At 35.4% G+C, this 18,210-nt stretch overlaps 2 protein-coding genes across 2 annotated transcripts in view; one reads left to right on the top strand and one right to left on the bottom strand.

Annotated features, from left to right (window-relative positions):
* The window catches only part of LOC125681889 (uncharacterized), an 11,878-nt gene extending 10,512 nt beyond the window's left edge, over nucleotides 1-1,366 (top strand). Inside the window, exon 24 of the mRNA XM_048922142.2 lies at nucleotides 858-1,366. The gene's annotated coding sequence lies outside the window, so the exon portion shown is untranslated. The remainder of the gene's footprint in view (nucleotides 1-857) is intronic.
* Nucleotides 1-18,210, bottom strand: part of LOC125679904 (uncharacterized) — a 19,503-nt gene extending 1,293 nt beyond the window's left edge. The window contains exons 1-9 of the mRNA XM_048919353.2: nucleotides 18,042-18,210; nucleotides 16,470-16,619; nucleotides 8,762-9,109; nucleotides 7,364-7,405; nucleotides 6,235-7,263; nucleotides 5,818-5,961; nucleotides 774-1,100; nucleotides 474-554; nucleotides 279-381 (exon numbers count right to left, since the gene is read on the bottom strand). Coding sequence (XP_048775310.2) covers nucleotides 279-381; nucleotides 474-554; nucleotides 774-1,100; nucleotides 5,818-5,961; nucleotides 6,235-7,263; nucleotides 7,364-7,405; nucleotides 8,762-9,109; nucleotides 16,470-16,619; nucleotides 18,042-18,090 — 2,273 coding nt within the window. The 5' untranslated portion in view covers nucleotides 18,091-18,210. The remainder of the gene's footprint in view (nucleotides 1-278; nucleotides 382-473; nucleotides 555-773; nucleotides 1,101-5,817; nucleotides 5,962-6,234; nucleotides 7,264-7,363; nucleotides 7,406-8,761; nucleotides 9,110-16,469; nucleotides 16,620-18,041) is intronic.

Here is an 18,210-nt window from a genome sequence, read left to right as displayed (position 1 = left end):
TTCTCTGCAAATAAATGTTAAATTATATTGTTTAAAATGAGAAACAAAAGTTAAGTTCGATAGATTGAAATGACTTTGTTGAACAACCAAGTCAAACCTTTCTATAGTTGATAGTGGTTTCATACAATTGTATATTGTGTACGTTCTAGCTTTTCAAACGTTAACATACTTTTTTTTCAACGATTAAATTTACAGTGCGAAAATCAATTGTAATTAATTCATACTAGCATATACAATGTATCCAAATTAGTCCTGTTGAATATAAGTTAATTAATTACCTCTTTTTGTATCTGATATAAGATATCACTCCTACCACTGTAAGTACTAAAACAATGAAGGCTATGATTCCTCCTATAATGGCTCCTTGCATCACTCTAATTTCTGTTTCGAAAAATGTGAAAATGGCGTTATTCATAACAAATTCAGTACCTGAATAGCAGATTATCAATCATGAATTTATCATAAAAACTTGCTTCTGTTTGCCTCCGAGTTGTAGGGGTCTGATAACTCCAATGCAGTCAGATCCGTACATCGTGTGTTTTCTTTCAGGGTACCTATAAACAAAAAGCTATTCCAGTTCTTGGTTTGGGGTGCAATACTTTCCTTGTTCAATATTGAAGCTCAGTGCAATACAGTGCGCGACCTAATGTGCAATTCTTCTAAAACAGCATTCAAATTTCTTGAAACTTTTAATCGCATCATTAGAAGAATTTACTACATTATCTTGTCAAAGCATCTTTCACACATAATATAGAAGAATATTAATGACATACCAGAAATTGTATCGTTTTTAATACATTGCTGATAATCCTTGTGACGCAACTTCCGTTCACTGTCTTGCATTTCTCTATATCCAGTCTTACAGGAACACCTCTTGTTTCTACACTCTTGTTCGTCAAAGTTATAGCAGGAGGACAGAAACCCATTACATCGGTCTCCAAGAAGGGGGAAAGTCACGAACCAGGACATTTCTCTTCTGCATCTTGTTCCATTACTGCTCGCTAAATAGCCATCTTTACAGGAGCAGAATCCGGCGACACAAGCTGTGTTGGGTCCTAAACATTGTTTGTCCGATGTGCATTTCCAACCAAGATACCGTACTGAAAAAATTTATCATAAGAAAGATTTGCAAAAACTAATGTGTGCTTTCTGATTTGTGTAGTACTAAATTTTTGAAATATATCTTCGAATTGTATGGTTTAAAACAATTGTAATAACGACATTAAAGGATAACATTTTATTCTCAAATGATTCAAATTATAGAATTCCTAGTACATAGTTTGTTTATACTGATATATATGTTTCTTATATGCATTTCTTAGTGCATTGTGCCATCAGGTTATATCATGTATTCATCATGTATTCATCGAATTTTCAAAATAAATACAGGTGTGTTGAAAGACGCTGTAACTATTTACTTTCTTTTTATATAAATCCATGGCGCGGTGTTTTTGATGGTGATAGACCACTTTTAATATTTCGGCCTAGTGAATATTTTCAAATCATTCACAGGCTATGTTGATGTGGGTTTTTTGATGATTTCTTTGCAAACATTCCTCCAACACACAACAGATGCTAATATTCCTTTTTATCGTGGTAACTAGGCACAAACATCGAGTCCTAGACAGCAAATTTTGTTTCAGAGGTAGAATTTTCTTGTCCGCACAAAAAAATAGCAAAGGGTTATTTTTCAGATTTTGTCCATAGTTTAGTGCATTAATTCAGGAGCTTTAAGAAAATTCAAAATCAAAAAAATAAACGTATGAAAGCTTTTGTCGAAATCAAAATTTTAAGTTTTTAGCAAGTTCAAATGAGGATTTTGATAAATGTAAGAAAAATAATCATCCGATATAAACTCGTGTGGGAGAAATTCCACCTAAGGAACAATATTTATGGGTTAGGACTCAGCTAAGCTTAATGGTAGATTAATATTGCTAACAGTAGAATAATGTAACTAACATGTAAATGATATACATGTAAGTAATGGCTGAATTCTACAACTAAGAATATAGTTATAAAATAAAAGGTAAACGGAAATAAAGAAATAGAATGATGTAACAACAATCACTAGAATGATGTAACAACAATCAGTAAAATGATGTAACAACAACCGACAGAATGATGTTACAACAATCAACAGAATGATGTAACAATCAACAGAATGATGTAACAATCGGCAGAATTATGTAACAATCGACAGAATGATGTAACAATCGGCAGAATGATGTAAGAATCGTCAGAATGATGTAAAAATCGGCAGAATAATGTAAAAATCGGGAGAATGATATAACAATCGATAGAATAATGTAACGGTCGACAGAATGATATACTAATCGACAGAATGATGTACAATCGACATAATGATGTAACAATCGGTAGAATGATATAAGTAACATTAGACCTATACTTCGCGGTGGGCAGATAGCTAACAGTAGACATGTAACCAATCGTAGACAAATAATGAGCTGTAGATACCTAATCATAGGCTGATACCTAGAAGTAGACGGATATCTATATATCTAAATATAGAAAGTTACGGTAGGCAGAAAACTAACCGCAGACAGAAAATGATACCCGCACTGATACACACACATTATAACTTTTTATACGTGTAAACAAGTATGTAAACTGATACGTAAAATTGTACGCGAGAACATGGAATACGTTTTACATTTCAATCTTTGTGGAAATTATATGCCTTCACATGTATCAACAAAATTAAAGTATTCTAAGGACATCATCTAACAAATAGAAAAAACCCACTTCTTCTCATTACATGCATGCAATGCCTGACTGTCCTCTGTGAACGCTAAAATCACAAGTGTTCAGGGGCACACCAAGATTTACTTATCCCTGTGACTTTTGCAGTAGTTTGCACTATTTGGTTACATGGGTTTCCTTAAGTTTCTTTTATACTTTTGTGAAGTGTTTTCAAACATGTGTAACAACGCCATTAAGATACTCCAAATCCAAATCAATATCCATATCAACCTTGCACTCGTAAGATACCTAAATATTCACATGCAGAGCGTTGTACCATCAAGGATGATTAGAAACACCTAAGTGTAAAACATAATCATTAAATCAGAAATAAATGAGAAAGATATTACTTCCTCTATCATTTATCAATGTGCAGATTCAAAATGATCTGTAAGGAAGGCATCCACTTTCAAAGTAAACTTTGGAAGGCAAATAAATTCAGAGTCAATGACTTTGTGATTCAAACATTCTTCAAAGCTATTCAAAGGATGCTCAAACTGAGAAGTACCTATCTAGTCATGAGATCCCTATTAATCAGATTTCAACTTACTCTGACGTTTACTAAACAAGAGAGCATTGTTTTTCTAAGTTCCACCAACACCCGATACCTAGAACTGTCGGATCCACAACGTGGATACAAGGTCAAATACAATTATGTAATTTTTTTCGTTTGTCCTGAAGAAGGGACAGGTCGTCCTGAAAATTTGACAATCTGGTTGTTCGTGTCGTTGGTCATATATACTACTCAAAATTTGATAAGGATCATAGATATTTTTCTGTTTAAAAAATTAATAACTGCATAACTGGCAATATTGTGTCCAAGTGAAATCAAAAACGTCTTCCATAAACTTGCACGTGCATTTCATGCCATGGGAAATGCGTTTCTCGTCACAGTTTATGCTTTTGCTACCATTGCACGATTTTCACTCAGGCATCGGTGTCTGATTCTTTCTAAACTTTCAAACTTACTTGAGTGTTTACTCTACGTTTATCAATACAATGCCCCCTCAACGTGTAAGGCGTTGTCTGATGACAGAACAACTGGGCAGATGTATTGGAATGCTTGACGCTGGCTATTCACAACGTGACGTTACAAATGCACTAAACGTCAGCCAGAGCGTTGTAAACAGGGCCTGGAACCGACAGCAAACTTTTGGTACAGCAGCACACCAACATGGGGATGGTCGTCAGAGGTCGACAACCCAACGCCAAGACCATTTTGTGGCTCTTCAGGCACGACGCCATCCCTTCTGGACAGCAACCAGCCTACGTAACGACCTCCTTAACGCCTCGGGGGGTGAATGTGTCCACTCAGACGATACGGAATCGGCTTCACAATGCAGGTCTCAACTCGAGAAGGGCATGTGTTCGAGTCCCTCTGACTGTTCGACACCGGCGGGAGCGATTGGACTGGGCTGAAGATCATGTCACTTGGACACAGAACGATTGGGTTCAAGTTCTGTTCACCGATGAGTCCAAGTATTGTTTGGACTTTACAGACAGGAGGCACCGAGTGTGGCGACGACAACGTGAACGTTTCCATGATGCCAACATCAGTGAACATGACCGTTATGGTGGTGGTTCCATCATGGTCTGGGGTGGAATCAGCAGGGATGGAAGAACAGATATTCAAGTCCTGGAGAGAGGAACAATGACGGGGGTGCGGTACCGGGATGAGATCCTCGATGTTTACGTCAGACCCTACGTTGGTGCTGTTGGCCCTGAGTTCATCCTGATGGATGATAACGCCCGTCCTCATCGCGCCAGGGTGGTGGAGCAGTACCTTCAGCAGGAGACAATTGTCCGTATGGACTGACTAGCGCGCTCGCCGGACTTGAACCCGATTGAGCATGTATGGAACATGCTGCAGGTTGCCCTTTCACGCCGTACAGCACAACCCACGACTTTGGCAGAGCTCGGAAACGCCCTCGTGGAAGAGTGGAACAACCTTCCCATTGAAAACATCCGGGTGCTTATTGACAGCATGGCTCGACGTTGTCAAGCCGTCATTGATGCAATGGGAGGCCATACCCGGTATTGACACTTCATCGATTAAGTGTAATGATGGACTATCCCCAAAAACTGTGTAATTCTTTCTCTGGTTTGCTGTTAACTTTTTGTAATGAAATGCCTTTTGGTGTTGTTTTCAGATTTCAAGCATTCCGTATTGATAAAAGTTCATGCCGTTTATGAATTTTCATTCATAACCTGAGTAAACACGTTTCTGATTCAAATTTATGTCTTTTGTTATGTTAGTGGTAAATTACACACATATAACCTAGTGATCCTTATCAAATTTTTAGTATATATATATATATATATATATATATATATATATAAAGCACTAACTAATCACAACTAGGTACTGAACATTTTCACCCCAGCCCGGGGTCGAACCAGCGACCTACAGCACCCACTGCCTAGCAAGACTGTCAAACCAGTCCGGAAGTCCACTCGGCTTATACTTATACACACTGATGCAATCTCACACAGTCGCTGTGTTATTCAGTGTTTAAGATATTTTATAAGGAGAGTGGATCTTTCGATGAAATTGTATAGAATATTTAATAGAAAGCACAAACAAACAATTATAACACCCAACCTTACATTAACCCCTAGGATCTAAACGATACATGTGATAATCAATCAATTAATATATAAAGCACTAAATAATCCCAACTAGGTACTGAAAATTTTCACCCCAGCCCGGAGTCGAACCATATATATATATATATATATTGTTTGTCACAGTATGAATGACCATAAAATGTTTAATCGTCATAAACCTAGTACATTATTTCATATCTTGTACTTGGTTATTATTTTCGATTTCTTGCACGAAGACTACAGTATTATCGGACTTTTAATGTACAATATCCTTCTGATATTAGAGACGTAACTCTTAGTTGAGCATAATTACATCAAATTCCTTGTGTAAGATTACCACATGGTTATCCTTCTCTAATTTCTCTGACAAACAAATAATTTAGTACGCTGACGGACATTTTTTTTTTTGGAAGTTACTTAAATTTACTCAAAACTAGTATTTTGCCTTACTTGCTAAACATTTTTCTTTCTTTTCGCTGGATACATGACCATGCTTGCAGTAACATATCACAGTGTCACCGCAAGTATCTCGCCTTTCACAAATAGCGTTTTCAGGACACGTGATGTTCTTCTCACAAGAATCTCCAATAGTTGCTGGAAAACAGTTTTTAGTTGAAAAGAACAATATGCTCCAAGTTTCGAAGTACTCGTAATATAGTCTTGTTGAAAACTACAAACTTTCCTCCATTTGTTATATACATAAACAGTAAAAGTACGCAATAGTTTGAAGTAAAAATAGTTAACTGTTAAATGATGGTGAGGTCTTCGTCTGAGATTTTTAACTTTGTAAATACAACAAAATGAAATTGAAAAGATTTTGCGATGACTCTCATTGAACGAATATTATTAAGAATGAATATATCTTACTAGGTTTAGTAGTGTGCCTCAAATCTATGGTTGTTTGTTGTGGTGTTGTTGTGATTGCAACTGGAGGTTTTGTTGTTGTCCTCGGAGATTCTGTTGTTACAACTGAACTGGAGACAACAGACGGAATACTGGACTGACTGGGTGTTGGACTAATAGTAATAGGAGCAGATATTGTATGTTGTTCAGAGAATGTTGGAAAAGGAGTCAAATTTTGTATTGTCAAAACAGTGGACGCAACAAATTCGGAAGAGAAGGGCGTTTTGGAAAACGTTGATGTTTCTATTAAAGCGCTTCTCGTAATGTGTGACGTCGGTAGCATAGTTGTTTTCAATTGTGATGTTGAAAGTGATGGTGAAACTGAAGCAGTATCTGATAATGATGCAATATAAGACCACGTGGAACTCTTTAACACTTGTCCAGATGTTTCAGAGTTGAAAGAACTGGACATTACTTCAGATGATCCAACAAGAATTGATGTCGGTTTGAAACTGGGGTCCACTGAAGGAGATGAAACACTCTTGCTTGCCGATGGAAAATGGGTTGTTAGAATATTTTTACTCATTGCTGTGAAAAATGATAAACTTGAGAAAACGCCGATTGAAGAGGGTTCATAATTTTCGCTGCTTGTCCTTAGGTCTGAAATGAATTGTGAATAAAACGAGTTAATGTAGGTGTGCTCTGCTGTTTGTTCTGTTTCCAGATTTGTTTCCGAAAACGATTCCATCACATTACTCTGCGGAAGTATTGTCGAAGGAAAAGCGTTGCTAATACTATCTTCTATCTGGGCTGTCGATAGAGGTTCCGGAATTCTGGATGTGTATCTCAGTGTTTTAAAAGATGATGTGGTTGCACGGGTAGGTAGTAAGTTTGTCAAACCTGTTAATGACGCTGATTGCAGTGTTTGTCCAAAATCTGTTGATAATGATGGAATGTCAGATTTTAACACAAATTGAGATGAAAACTGGGCACTGGCCGTCAATGGGATGGGTTTACTTGCAGATGTTGACCTTGAAGATGGAGTAGGTGTTACTAAAATCACATAAAAACAGTGTAGAAATAATCATATACGCATGTGCATCTTGTTAATCACTGGTTATTCTATTTAAAGATATATCACTTTCAATTTTACCTGCAATTGGAGTGAAACATTGATCTTCTTTTATCTTTATACCTGAAGTTAAGAATATCCTTACATAAAACAAATTAATCTATGGCGCTTTACAAGGGTAACAAGAGGAATAAAGCACAATTGAATGAAATTAAATGGCATAAGATCTTATATCTGTAAAAATTACCAAAATAAAACACTATAATTAAGATCAATACCTAAAAAAAAATTCTATAAATTTTTTATGTCAAGCACTATGCAAAATATTAGGAATCAACACAATAAAACATTAAGAAGATTTAAACATTTGCATTAAAACGGTCATTGAAAATAAAACAAAAAATTGTACAGTGTAAGAAGCTTTAAAATCAGGGAAGACAATTTTTAGAAAGTGGGTTTTTAAAAGTATTTTTTAAAGTTAATATATATTTACCTGTATGTGCGTGTGCGTGCTGTGTGTATGTGTGTGTAGAATAAAATTAAATATCAGCAATATTAAAACGGTTGGTTGGTTGATTGTATATTGTTTAATGTCCCACTCGAGTATCTTTCACTCATATGGAGACGTCGCCATTGCCGGTGAAGGGCTGCAAAATTTAGGCTTATGTTCGGCGCTTACAGCCTTTGAGCAGGGAGAGATCTTTATTGTATCACACCTGCTGTGACACGTGGCCTCGGTTTTTGCGGTCTCACCCAAAGGACAGCCCCTTTTAGTCGCCTCTTACAACAAGTAAGGGGTGGTGAGTACCTATTCTAACCCGGATCCATACGGGATATTAAAACAGTTTGTCGATTTGTTACAGAAAGAATGTAAGATGTTTGAATTCACGTTTGCATTGCATAAGCCAATCCTTCCCTTGTAAAACATAAGGATTTGTGAAAATTGCATTCAATTTTGATATTTTCCTGTGCTTGTCTAAATAATTTGTTTGTTATGCGTCAGATATCTTAAATCTTAGCCACTGATGGTGTGTATGCTACAAATATGTGGTAAACAAGATTTGGTAAAGCTTCTAAATCCACTATTCACTTATTTATGGACGTTTGATCTTGCGAACGACATGAAATGCACAAACCATTGCGGAAATAATCTGAAGTTGTTTATCAAGGTCCGACAAACACAATTTATACGTCGAGGTCTCTTTTTAAATCATCTCAAACCAAATGTCTTAAAATCTCTATTTTGTACCAAGAGATGGTAAGAAATTATTCCAAACCAATAATGGGCATTTGAGATCATAACGGGTAATTTTCGCAACGAAACAGAACTGAGAACTAAGAATAAGATTGCGTGAGGCCATTTTAGTATTCAACAGATGTTTTCCAATCAGAAAGAAAAACACAATATTTCTGTTCTTTAAAGTAATTCATTGGTGGACAGTTATATGATAAAAAAAAATGCATCTACAGTTTACTTACCGATCGAAAAATTTGCTGGAACGCACTGTACCACATTAAATGGATAGGCGTTGATTATTTCAATGGAAGCTTCTTTGTACCCGTTTGCGCAGACACACACACCCTTAACGCACTCTAAATGGTTTTCTGGGGAACATTTCTGTTGATTATTGTCACAGTTTTCGTTCAGTAAAGAAAAGCTGGTGGAAGTGGAAAGTAGAGGTTTTTGTTTGCAGTAGATGACATTGTTGTTTGCTGTGGAGGGTGAATATCCGTTTTGACATACGCATCTGCCCCGCACGTGATCACAGCGGCTACTGACTGGGCGGCATAACTGGGAGCCAGTACAACTGCCATTGACTTCTGCAACTGCAATAATACATATATATATATATATATATATTATAAACGTTCTGAAACATGCAAAAGTGTAAGTCGATAAGCAAAATATATGTTATCCCAGCTTGCCAATTATGTCTATACAACGTTTGATCTACCGTGGGTTCTATAATACCGTTTAGATGTCTCCATATGAGTGACAGATTCTTGAGAGGGAGGTTAAACAATATACAATCAATAAATCTAATGACGTTTCATAAAGTTTATGGACGTCATTTGCAGACGTATTCAGGACGTTCAGTTTTAAGATATTATTAATCGTCATTTTTAAAATCTATTTGGTGTTTTCAAGGAATAGATTACATTTTTTTAATATTCAAAAGCTATACCTAATAGACGATCGCTGTTTTGATTTTGAATAGCAACCATTTGTCACTATTTCCTAAAAGTTATCAATACTTCACATAACGTCAACGCAGTGATAAATAAGGTACGTAGCTGCAAATGAAGTTTCCCCGGGGGTCGATTCTCGAACGGGTGCCGCACCAAACCTTGCATGTTTAGAATAGATTGTGAAAGGTGAAGATAACAAACAGTGGTCAATATCATAACTCCTATAAGCAATATGAAATAGAGAGTTGGGCAAACACGGACCCCTGGACACAACAGGGGTGGGATCAGGTGCCGAGGAGGAGTAAGCATCCTCTGTCGACCGGTCACGTCCGCCGTGAGCCATATATCTTGATCAGGTAAACGGAGTTATCCGTAGTCAAAATCAGTGTGCCAAGAACTGTGTGACTGTTCCTTCGCCAAGCACCTGACATTAAAAGTGAAAGACATGGGTCTTGGCACAGAATAACGAACTTCTTGTTTCGAGGTTGGCGTTGACATGCTGGCTACGGGCTTAAGTGTCATGCATATGCCACTTCACGTAAAATATTATGTCGTCTCTAAATGAGTGAAAAATTATCGAATGATACGTAAACAACATACAAACAAACTGTGGTTCATGTCAGTTAAAGAATGAAAGCGTGAAATAATGATAGAAATGACTTGAAATACTACAAATGAAATTAAAGGAATTATTTTAAGGATAGGTAAATGGAAACGTTAATGGGACGTGTTCTTAGATTTCAGCCATAGTAAATAAAAAATTGAAATTGCTATGCATCTGTATCTCTGGATGATGCTGATATTAAAATAATTCAAATCAAGGCGTAATTTGTGACGTCTTTTTGACGTTTTCTTTTTGTAATTAAAAGTCTGATTAAAACAAGACATCTTCCCAATGTCTGCATTGTATCGTAAAAGAAAGATATATACACGAAGTATTTTATAATGATAATATCCATTATTTCTACAGGATTACACAATTTGTTATTCAAATTAAAGTAGTTTACATTGTGGCCCTGTCTTTGACATATATACATATCGAGAACATGATGTAAAACATGAAAATATTACAGATGATTTACATGTACATACAGATAAGAACTGCATCAAAAGAGACCTACATCATCACCTGAGTATTATTGAGAATCAAAATAATATTTCAGATAGGCTGATTCAAAAGATTTGCATCTTCTAATAAATTCTGGAAGTGATAAAATATCTTCTAGAATTACCTGTTTTAGCTCTTGTGACGTAAATAAATCAATAGAGCGTTGTCTTGTATTTCTAGTGTGTAAATCATTCACAAATCTAAAAACATTCAAATCATCTGGCGTCATACGATGTAAATCTTGAAACACACGAACAATTTTTTTCGATGTATAAAATAGTGAGACAGAGGCGTCCATCTCAGATTTGATAGCGTAAATGAAGTTGACACTGATTGGGGTGCTTTTATGTGTGAAATGACCCTTGCTGCTCTCTTCGGTATTTTAAAAAGCCTATCAATATTTGTCGTGTTCTTGTCATCATGCCAAATTGTACAACAATGATCAAAATGAGGAAAAATTATGGTATTGTAAATTTTGGGCAGTCCTTCCTTTGACTTGAAAATACTCAATCTTCTTAAAACATCTAGCTTCTTACTGAATTATAGGTGTTTGTTTTTTGGGTTTTTTTTTAATATTGTTTACATAAAGGCAGCTGTGTGATAGGACCACGTCAGACATTCATCGATGTAAACACAATACAAGTTTGCCACATTTAACATTTTCTATGAAAGTTTCACCAACATTTATACAAAGTTTGATTACACTAATGCCATTGATGTGCAAACCAGAATTCAACTATTTTCAAGCGTCATGCATACGTCACGTATCTGCCACGATAACATGATCTGGTGTATGTTACTGATGTTTTACAACTCGGTGTCGTTTCCAAACTAAGTGTTTGATAACCAACAACAGCTAAAGCACAAACTATCCATTGCTACTAGAGTTCGATTGTACAGTGTTGCATTGATTACTAAATATATATGAAAAAGTGAAGATAACGAAGATTGATTAATCTCACAAGTCCATGTAGAATACACAAAATTAAGAGCAGGACAAACAGAGGGGGGGGGGGGGGGGGGAATAAGGTGCCTAGGAGGAGTAAGCATCCCTTGACGAGCTGCCACATCCGCCATGAACCTACACTCTTGATCAGGTAAACAGAGTGATCCACAGTCAAAATCAATTTGGAATGCTGTCTAACGATTGGTATGAAACACATCAGACAGCATTTCACTTAACAACACATTGTATTTGCAAATAAAACCATAGAATTTGCGAAATTCTGACTTTAAACGAGACTGTGCTTCAAACACTAATCACCCATAAAAATACCGAGGACATTGAATGGTCAGAAATAAAGTAAGATTTTGTTTTTTATTGCATTAAATTCTTTTTTCTTAATTTTAAAAGACATTTTATTAATACTTTAGTAAACAGAGACCATTAAAACGGAAGTGTTGGAAAACACTAGACTTCAGAAAACTATGTCAATTTCAGGTCAGAATAAATTCCATACCTAGGACCATCTCCGTCTCCAGGAACACACGATTATCTCGCATGCATAAAAGGTAGCACGGAGGACCGGGATCTATTATCTTTTCCTGATCACACTTCCTGTATTTCTGAAGAAAACGACTTTCTAATTTTCCTAAGATCAAGGTGCCATGATGTTTACGTAGTGATTGTGTACGCCTGTAAAACAAACACCAGCACCGCGGGGTCGTGTCATGGACAGGCGGTCTAATTGTCATCAAAATGAATTAACGTATTTAGTCTTGTAGAAATAACATTCCTTTCATTCAATATAAATGACGACACAATCTTTATGTATTTGTGTGATGGTTTTATTAGAATTTTACATTTCAGATCGAAAACCTTAGATTTACACATATCTACCACTAATGATGGTAATGATGATGGTGATAGTGAATTGATAATGATGACGACGAAAATGATGATGATGTTAAAACATTTCGAAAAAGACATTCATATTTGGAGCTAATCAAACTTGTAAAGAAAAATACCTTTTAAAAGTACAGTGTATGATAATCCTAAACACTCTTTCATTCCAGAAGGAGTGAAATTGTTTTGGGTACCCTTGACTGCTGAGATACGAAGGGACAATTTAATACAATATCATAGCTAAAAGGGAATACAAAAATGTGTCGGCTGCCTGATTATGTGAGTTATTGAATTATGAGTGCTTGGATTTGTCCATGTCCAAACAAGAAAAGTATGCCTTTACTTATCTTCCACGCCCGCTGAACAAATGTTAATGTTGAATTTAGGAACTTGAAAATAGATCCACGATAACCGAAATGACTGTGATGATTATCTACTTACATTGTACATCCCGGTGATTGAATTTTGTCTCCGAAGTAATCACTTTACCACTATTTATATCACTTCACCACTATTTACATGTATATCACTTCACCACTTTTCATATCACTTCACCACTATTTATATCACTTTACCACTTTTTATATCACTTCACCACTATTTATATCACTTCACCACTATTTATATCACTTCACCACTATTTATATCACTTCACCACTATTTATTTCACTTTACCACTATCTATATCACTTTACCACTATTTATATCACTTCACCATTATTTATATCACTTTACCACTTTTTATATCACTTCACCACTATTTATATCACTTCACCACTATCTATATTACTTTACCACTATTTATATCACTTCACCACTATTTATATCACTTTACCACTTTTTATATCACTTCACCACTTTTTATATCACTTCACCACTATTTATATCACTTCACCACTATTTATATCACTTCACCACTTTCTATAAGGCGACCACAATAAACCCTTTGGCTCATGATTAGTCTTATGGCAAGTTTGTCTCCATATGACTCCGTACATCTACGTCTAGTCATGAAAGAAGTTTCGTGATTATTTCATAATCACCACATGATATGTGATATAGATTGCCATGTTTATCAAATGTGTGGTTTTTTTTTCTCTTTCTGAGTGATCGCCTGAAACCAATTTTTCACCGTGCAATTCCGCATACGAGATTTATTCAACATTGCCAAGAAGCCAGAAAAGATGGAAAACATGTTACTTTAATTTCATCTCAAAAAATTATAAATAATGTGAAGGAATCGATCAGATCAGGAATAATTGAGACAGAGAGAATAAGTATAGAAAAATCTACACAAGCGGACGATAAAAATATCACAAAGCCGATTGAGTTTACTTGAAATATTCAGGAGTATTCCTAAAGATTGAAAGTAACTAGTCAAGTAACCTAATTGGCTTTGTGATTATCTATATATATATATATATAGAGAGAGAGAGAGAGAGAGAGAGAGAGAGAGAGATCTTAAATATTACCTACATATGGCTGATTCATAAATCTTAGATATCACCTACATATGGCTGATTCGATGCGCAAGAGTACGTTCTGCGTATGATTAATTCTTACAGTATCTTTCAAAGTCAATATTTTCCCAATTTTATGGTAGTATTTGCAAATACAACATTGAGTCGAATGCCCTCTTGCGTGTTTCATACGAATTGTAATGCCGCTCTTCTCATACTGATTTTAACTACGGATTTCTCTCACGGTGAGTGTGCCCGCTCTTCTCATACTGATTTTAACTACGGATTTCTCTCACGGTGAGTGTGCCCGCTCTTCTCATACTGATTTTAATTACGGATTTCTCTCACGGTGAGTGTGCCCGCTCTTCTCATACTGATTTTAATTACGGATTTCTCTCACGGTGAGTGTGCCCGCTCTTCTCATACTGATTTTAACTACGGATTTCTCTCACGGTGAGTGTGCCCGGTCAGCAGGGTATGATCTTAGGCACCTGATCTTACTTCTGGTGTTTCAAGAGGTCTGTGTTTTACTACTTTTAATTATGTATTCTTTATGGGATTTATGAAATTGATCACCGTTAGTTAATTTTTCATCACGCATTATTCATTACTGTTTAGAATGTAAAACTTATACGATACCAATTTTGATGCACCAGATGCGCATTTCGACAAATAATGTCTCTTCAGTGATGCTCAACCGAAATGTTTGAAATCCGAAATAACTATGAAGTTTTAGAGCTAAATATAGCCAAAAATAGCGTGCCAAAAAAGTGGAGCCAAATTCGTCCAAGGATAAGAGCTATGCATGAGGGAGATAATCCTTAATTTGGAAATGAATTTCTAAATTTAATAACAGCAATTAAATATACATCCGTATTTTCAAGCTAGTAACGAAGTATTTAGCTACTGGGCTGCAACGAAAAAAGCCGAAACAAATTCATACAATTCGACCTCCTGTTTGCTTGCGAACACAAAACGCCACCATGTGTGTGAATAAAATGCAAGACTGCGATAATTTGTCGAAGTTACCGGGGGATATAAAGGAGGAGACAGATCAAATCTACTTCCCCTGACTTTGATTTGAGGAGTTTCGTTTTTTCTTTAAGTGTTCCTACTACAGTCATTTAAGAATCAAATTTTTGAAAAAAGTATTATTATATCAGACCCTCTGTCTTTAATTAATTCAAATTTTATCGACATAGAATGTATAAAGGAATTATGTAACTTGGGTAAATAAGAATTCCTTTGAAATTAGAAATACCAATGTATAAGCACCATTTCTTTTCTTTCTTGACCTTTATATGATTTTAGGTTTATTGCATTGTATACTATGTCTATAAGCTGTGTTTGTTTTATATGATTTTAGATTTATTACATTGTATACTATGTCTATAAGCTGTATTTGCTTTTGACTAACAAACAACAACAACAACGACTTCTTGTTGACCGAAAATCTGTAAATCAAAGCTCGTTTACTGCGACAATCCACTTCTAAGTGAGATTACTTGATGGCGAATGGCAGACTCAAATACAATGAAACAAATTCATCGAGAAAAAAAAAAAGCTTTTCGAAACTAAGAAAATAAGTCATAACTGACAAAAATAACATGGTAGAGCAAAGTGTGATAATTTTAACTTGCTACACCACTTTTGCAGTCATTCCTAGAAACCCTACCCCTAATTCAATTTATTTCTATAATGGAAAATATAATTTTCTTTGTTATGTGATCCGATCGATATTCCTACTGTATCCGATGTCATAAGTCACCTATCCACATGTGTTTTATATGACCCGAGTCCAAAAAATAAAATAAAAATAAAAATACACGGTAAAAGTATGACAGGAATTAGCGAAAATTCATACATTATGTTGTACTAAAAATGAGAACAAGTAACTGTATCCCATTTCCGTTCTCAATGGCCGTGTAGCGAGTGACAGCGTAGCGAGAATTCCAGTAAGTTTTTGACATGTCGAGATGTTCTAGTGCGCTGGTCACACGCTGCTGGTAGATTGTGAGTTCAACCCAAGGCAGGGGCGGAAATGGGTATCCAAAATATAGTAAATGCAATTTTTTTCTGTTTTGTGCTTAATGTATGTGTGTGTATGTGTGTAATTTTAAGTTCCATTACTATGAATTGAAACCTTGAAATAATATTGAACAAGACCCGTGACACCCACTTTTCTCAGAGTCAAAAGAATGTATGTATTCTGTAGTTAATGCTTACAAAATATCACACATCAATTTACGCGTCCAATTAATGAGAAGGGTCGCACCTGAGTTTTGCAGTTTTAAATGAGTTTTTAAGAAATACATTTTCATTTCTACATTGCTGGGGACTTATGAATCATTATTTTTTCGCTAATTTGCTGAACGTTGGTTCGTTTCTTAAAAATAAGAAAATTCATTTACACATTTACAACTGAAAAAAGAAGAAAGAAAATATATACATTGAACCATACGTATTATGACAAAAATATCACATTCCTTGCAGTCAGTCCGTTCTTGCTTTGCGTTCGAGGAGTCCCCCTTCCCCTTACTTCGACCTATAACAATTTTGAAATATCATAAAATAAATACTCACTTGAAACACATTTGGTGTAGTTGAAATTGGGAATAAGATTTCTTCCACATAAACAAATATTGCCATCACAACCTCGGATGGTGCACTTTGAATCTTTTGGACAGTCATCATCGATTGTACAAGCTTCCATCAAATTTTTGCGTGGATCCCCTAGATAGGTAGTGTGATAATATTAATACATTGATGTGTTTGGATGTGAAATACGAATTCATAAATGCAAGATGAAATCCTTAAATTGATAAATTTCGAAGTGAAAAGTTTCCATAAATTCAACAGAATGAGAAGGGGGTGCTTACACTTTTGCCATAACGGTGAGAGCTATGTCCATTACGGAAACAATTTATCAAACAGACGGACTGTATACTATAAATCATATATGATAATGTTATAGAAAGCCTCCGTATAACTATGGGTAATCCCTTCTCTTACAGTTTTCTTGCCAATAAGGAATCAAACCTTATTTCTAATCTTTTTGAAATTGATATAAATCTTTAATAGATGTTTTACAAGAATGATCAAGATTCCAGTGTATGTGGCCTAGGTTGGTGGGAACTTTTAGCATGTGATCCCGATAACATTTTCCTCAATGAAATTGTTTACAACCCATGCCCTGTTTAGGCGATGTTAATTCCGAAGTATACATCAAAACAAGATAATGAAGTAAATAGGTGGATCAAATTGTATGCTCTCCCGTATCCTCGACAGAGGTCGGATTTCAATGTCACTGAAGATAGATGGGTTGCGGGAGGGCAAACCACTACGACTGCGTACAGTTTTATTTACCGATGCGAAGTGCCATTTGTATCATGGGTATATACTGTATGCTTGTAACTATAAATACTATAGGTGTTGAGTAAGTATAGGATTTCGAACAAAATGGAAGACAGAAACTACATACAAAACACATGCAGTACTGATTTAAGTAAAGTATGTAAGCCAAAAAAAGTGTCCACTCTGTGTGAGAGAGAAAACTCCACCCTGAGAGAGAGAGTGAGAGAAAACTAATCGATGTGCGTAGGGCCGAGATTATTTCTTATTTTTCATTTTCATAAAATGGACAGTTTAACGCTAACGTAATTAAACATAATCTCCATTGTGTTAAGAATGTAGAAGTTAGGAGATTGATCACTATTTTCTATCTTCATCTATTCTCAAATTATCCAATAAATAAAGTAAAGAAAACAGCTGTGCAAGATTGGATTTTATTGTTAAAGGTACTAGTATGAAAATATCTATTCCTGGGAGAGTACATTACGAAAACAATATCTTAAAGGAAACGTCGTCGTTATTAACAAGGATACTGTCCATTTTTGATTCAAAGTTATATTTGCTTCTGTTTGTATCCTTTGTTTGCCGTTTACTTCACACCGTCCAATAAGTTTTCAAAATTACCGTAAACTGCCAAATAAATTGAAAATAACTGTCCACAATGCAGAATTTTTTTTTTTTAACTTGTACTGGATACTGACAAGTAAATTATTGAACTGCTCATAAATTTACGAAGCTATAGAATTAACTAAAATAGTAAAAGATCAGATGAATAAAGTTTTAAACAGAGTATATTTTTCATACCTTGCGCCACAGACGCTGCAGCAATCGCAAATATAATCCACCACAACATATCTCCAACTTGCTGAAATGAATATATCTGTGTATAAATCACACAATCAAATACTAGCAAATAAATGAAAATACATTTCAATGAATACAGATATATATATTTTAAAGTAGGTGAATGATA

The sequence above is a fragment of the Ostrea edulis genome, chromosome 2 (genome assembly GCF_947568905.1).
Source record: "Ostrea edulis chromosome 2, xbOstEdul1.1, whole genome shotgun sequence".
Taxonomy (NCBI): Eukaryota; Metazoa; Mollusca; class Bivalvia; order Ostreida; family Ostreidae; genus Ostrea; species Ostrea edulis.
Note: the sequence above shows the minus strand (reverse complement) of the source record. Positions and strands in the feature narration are given on the sequence as shown.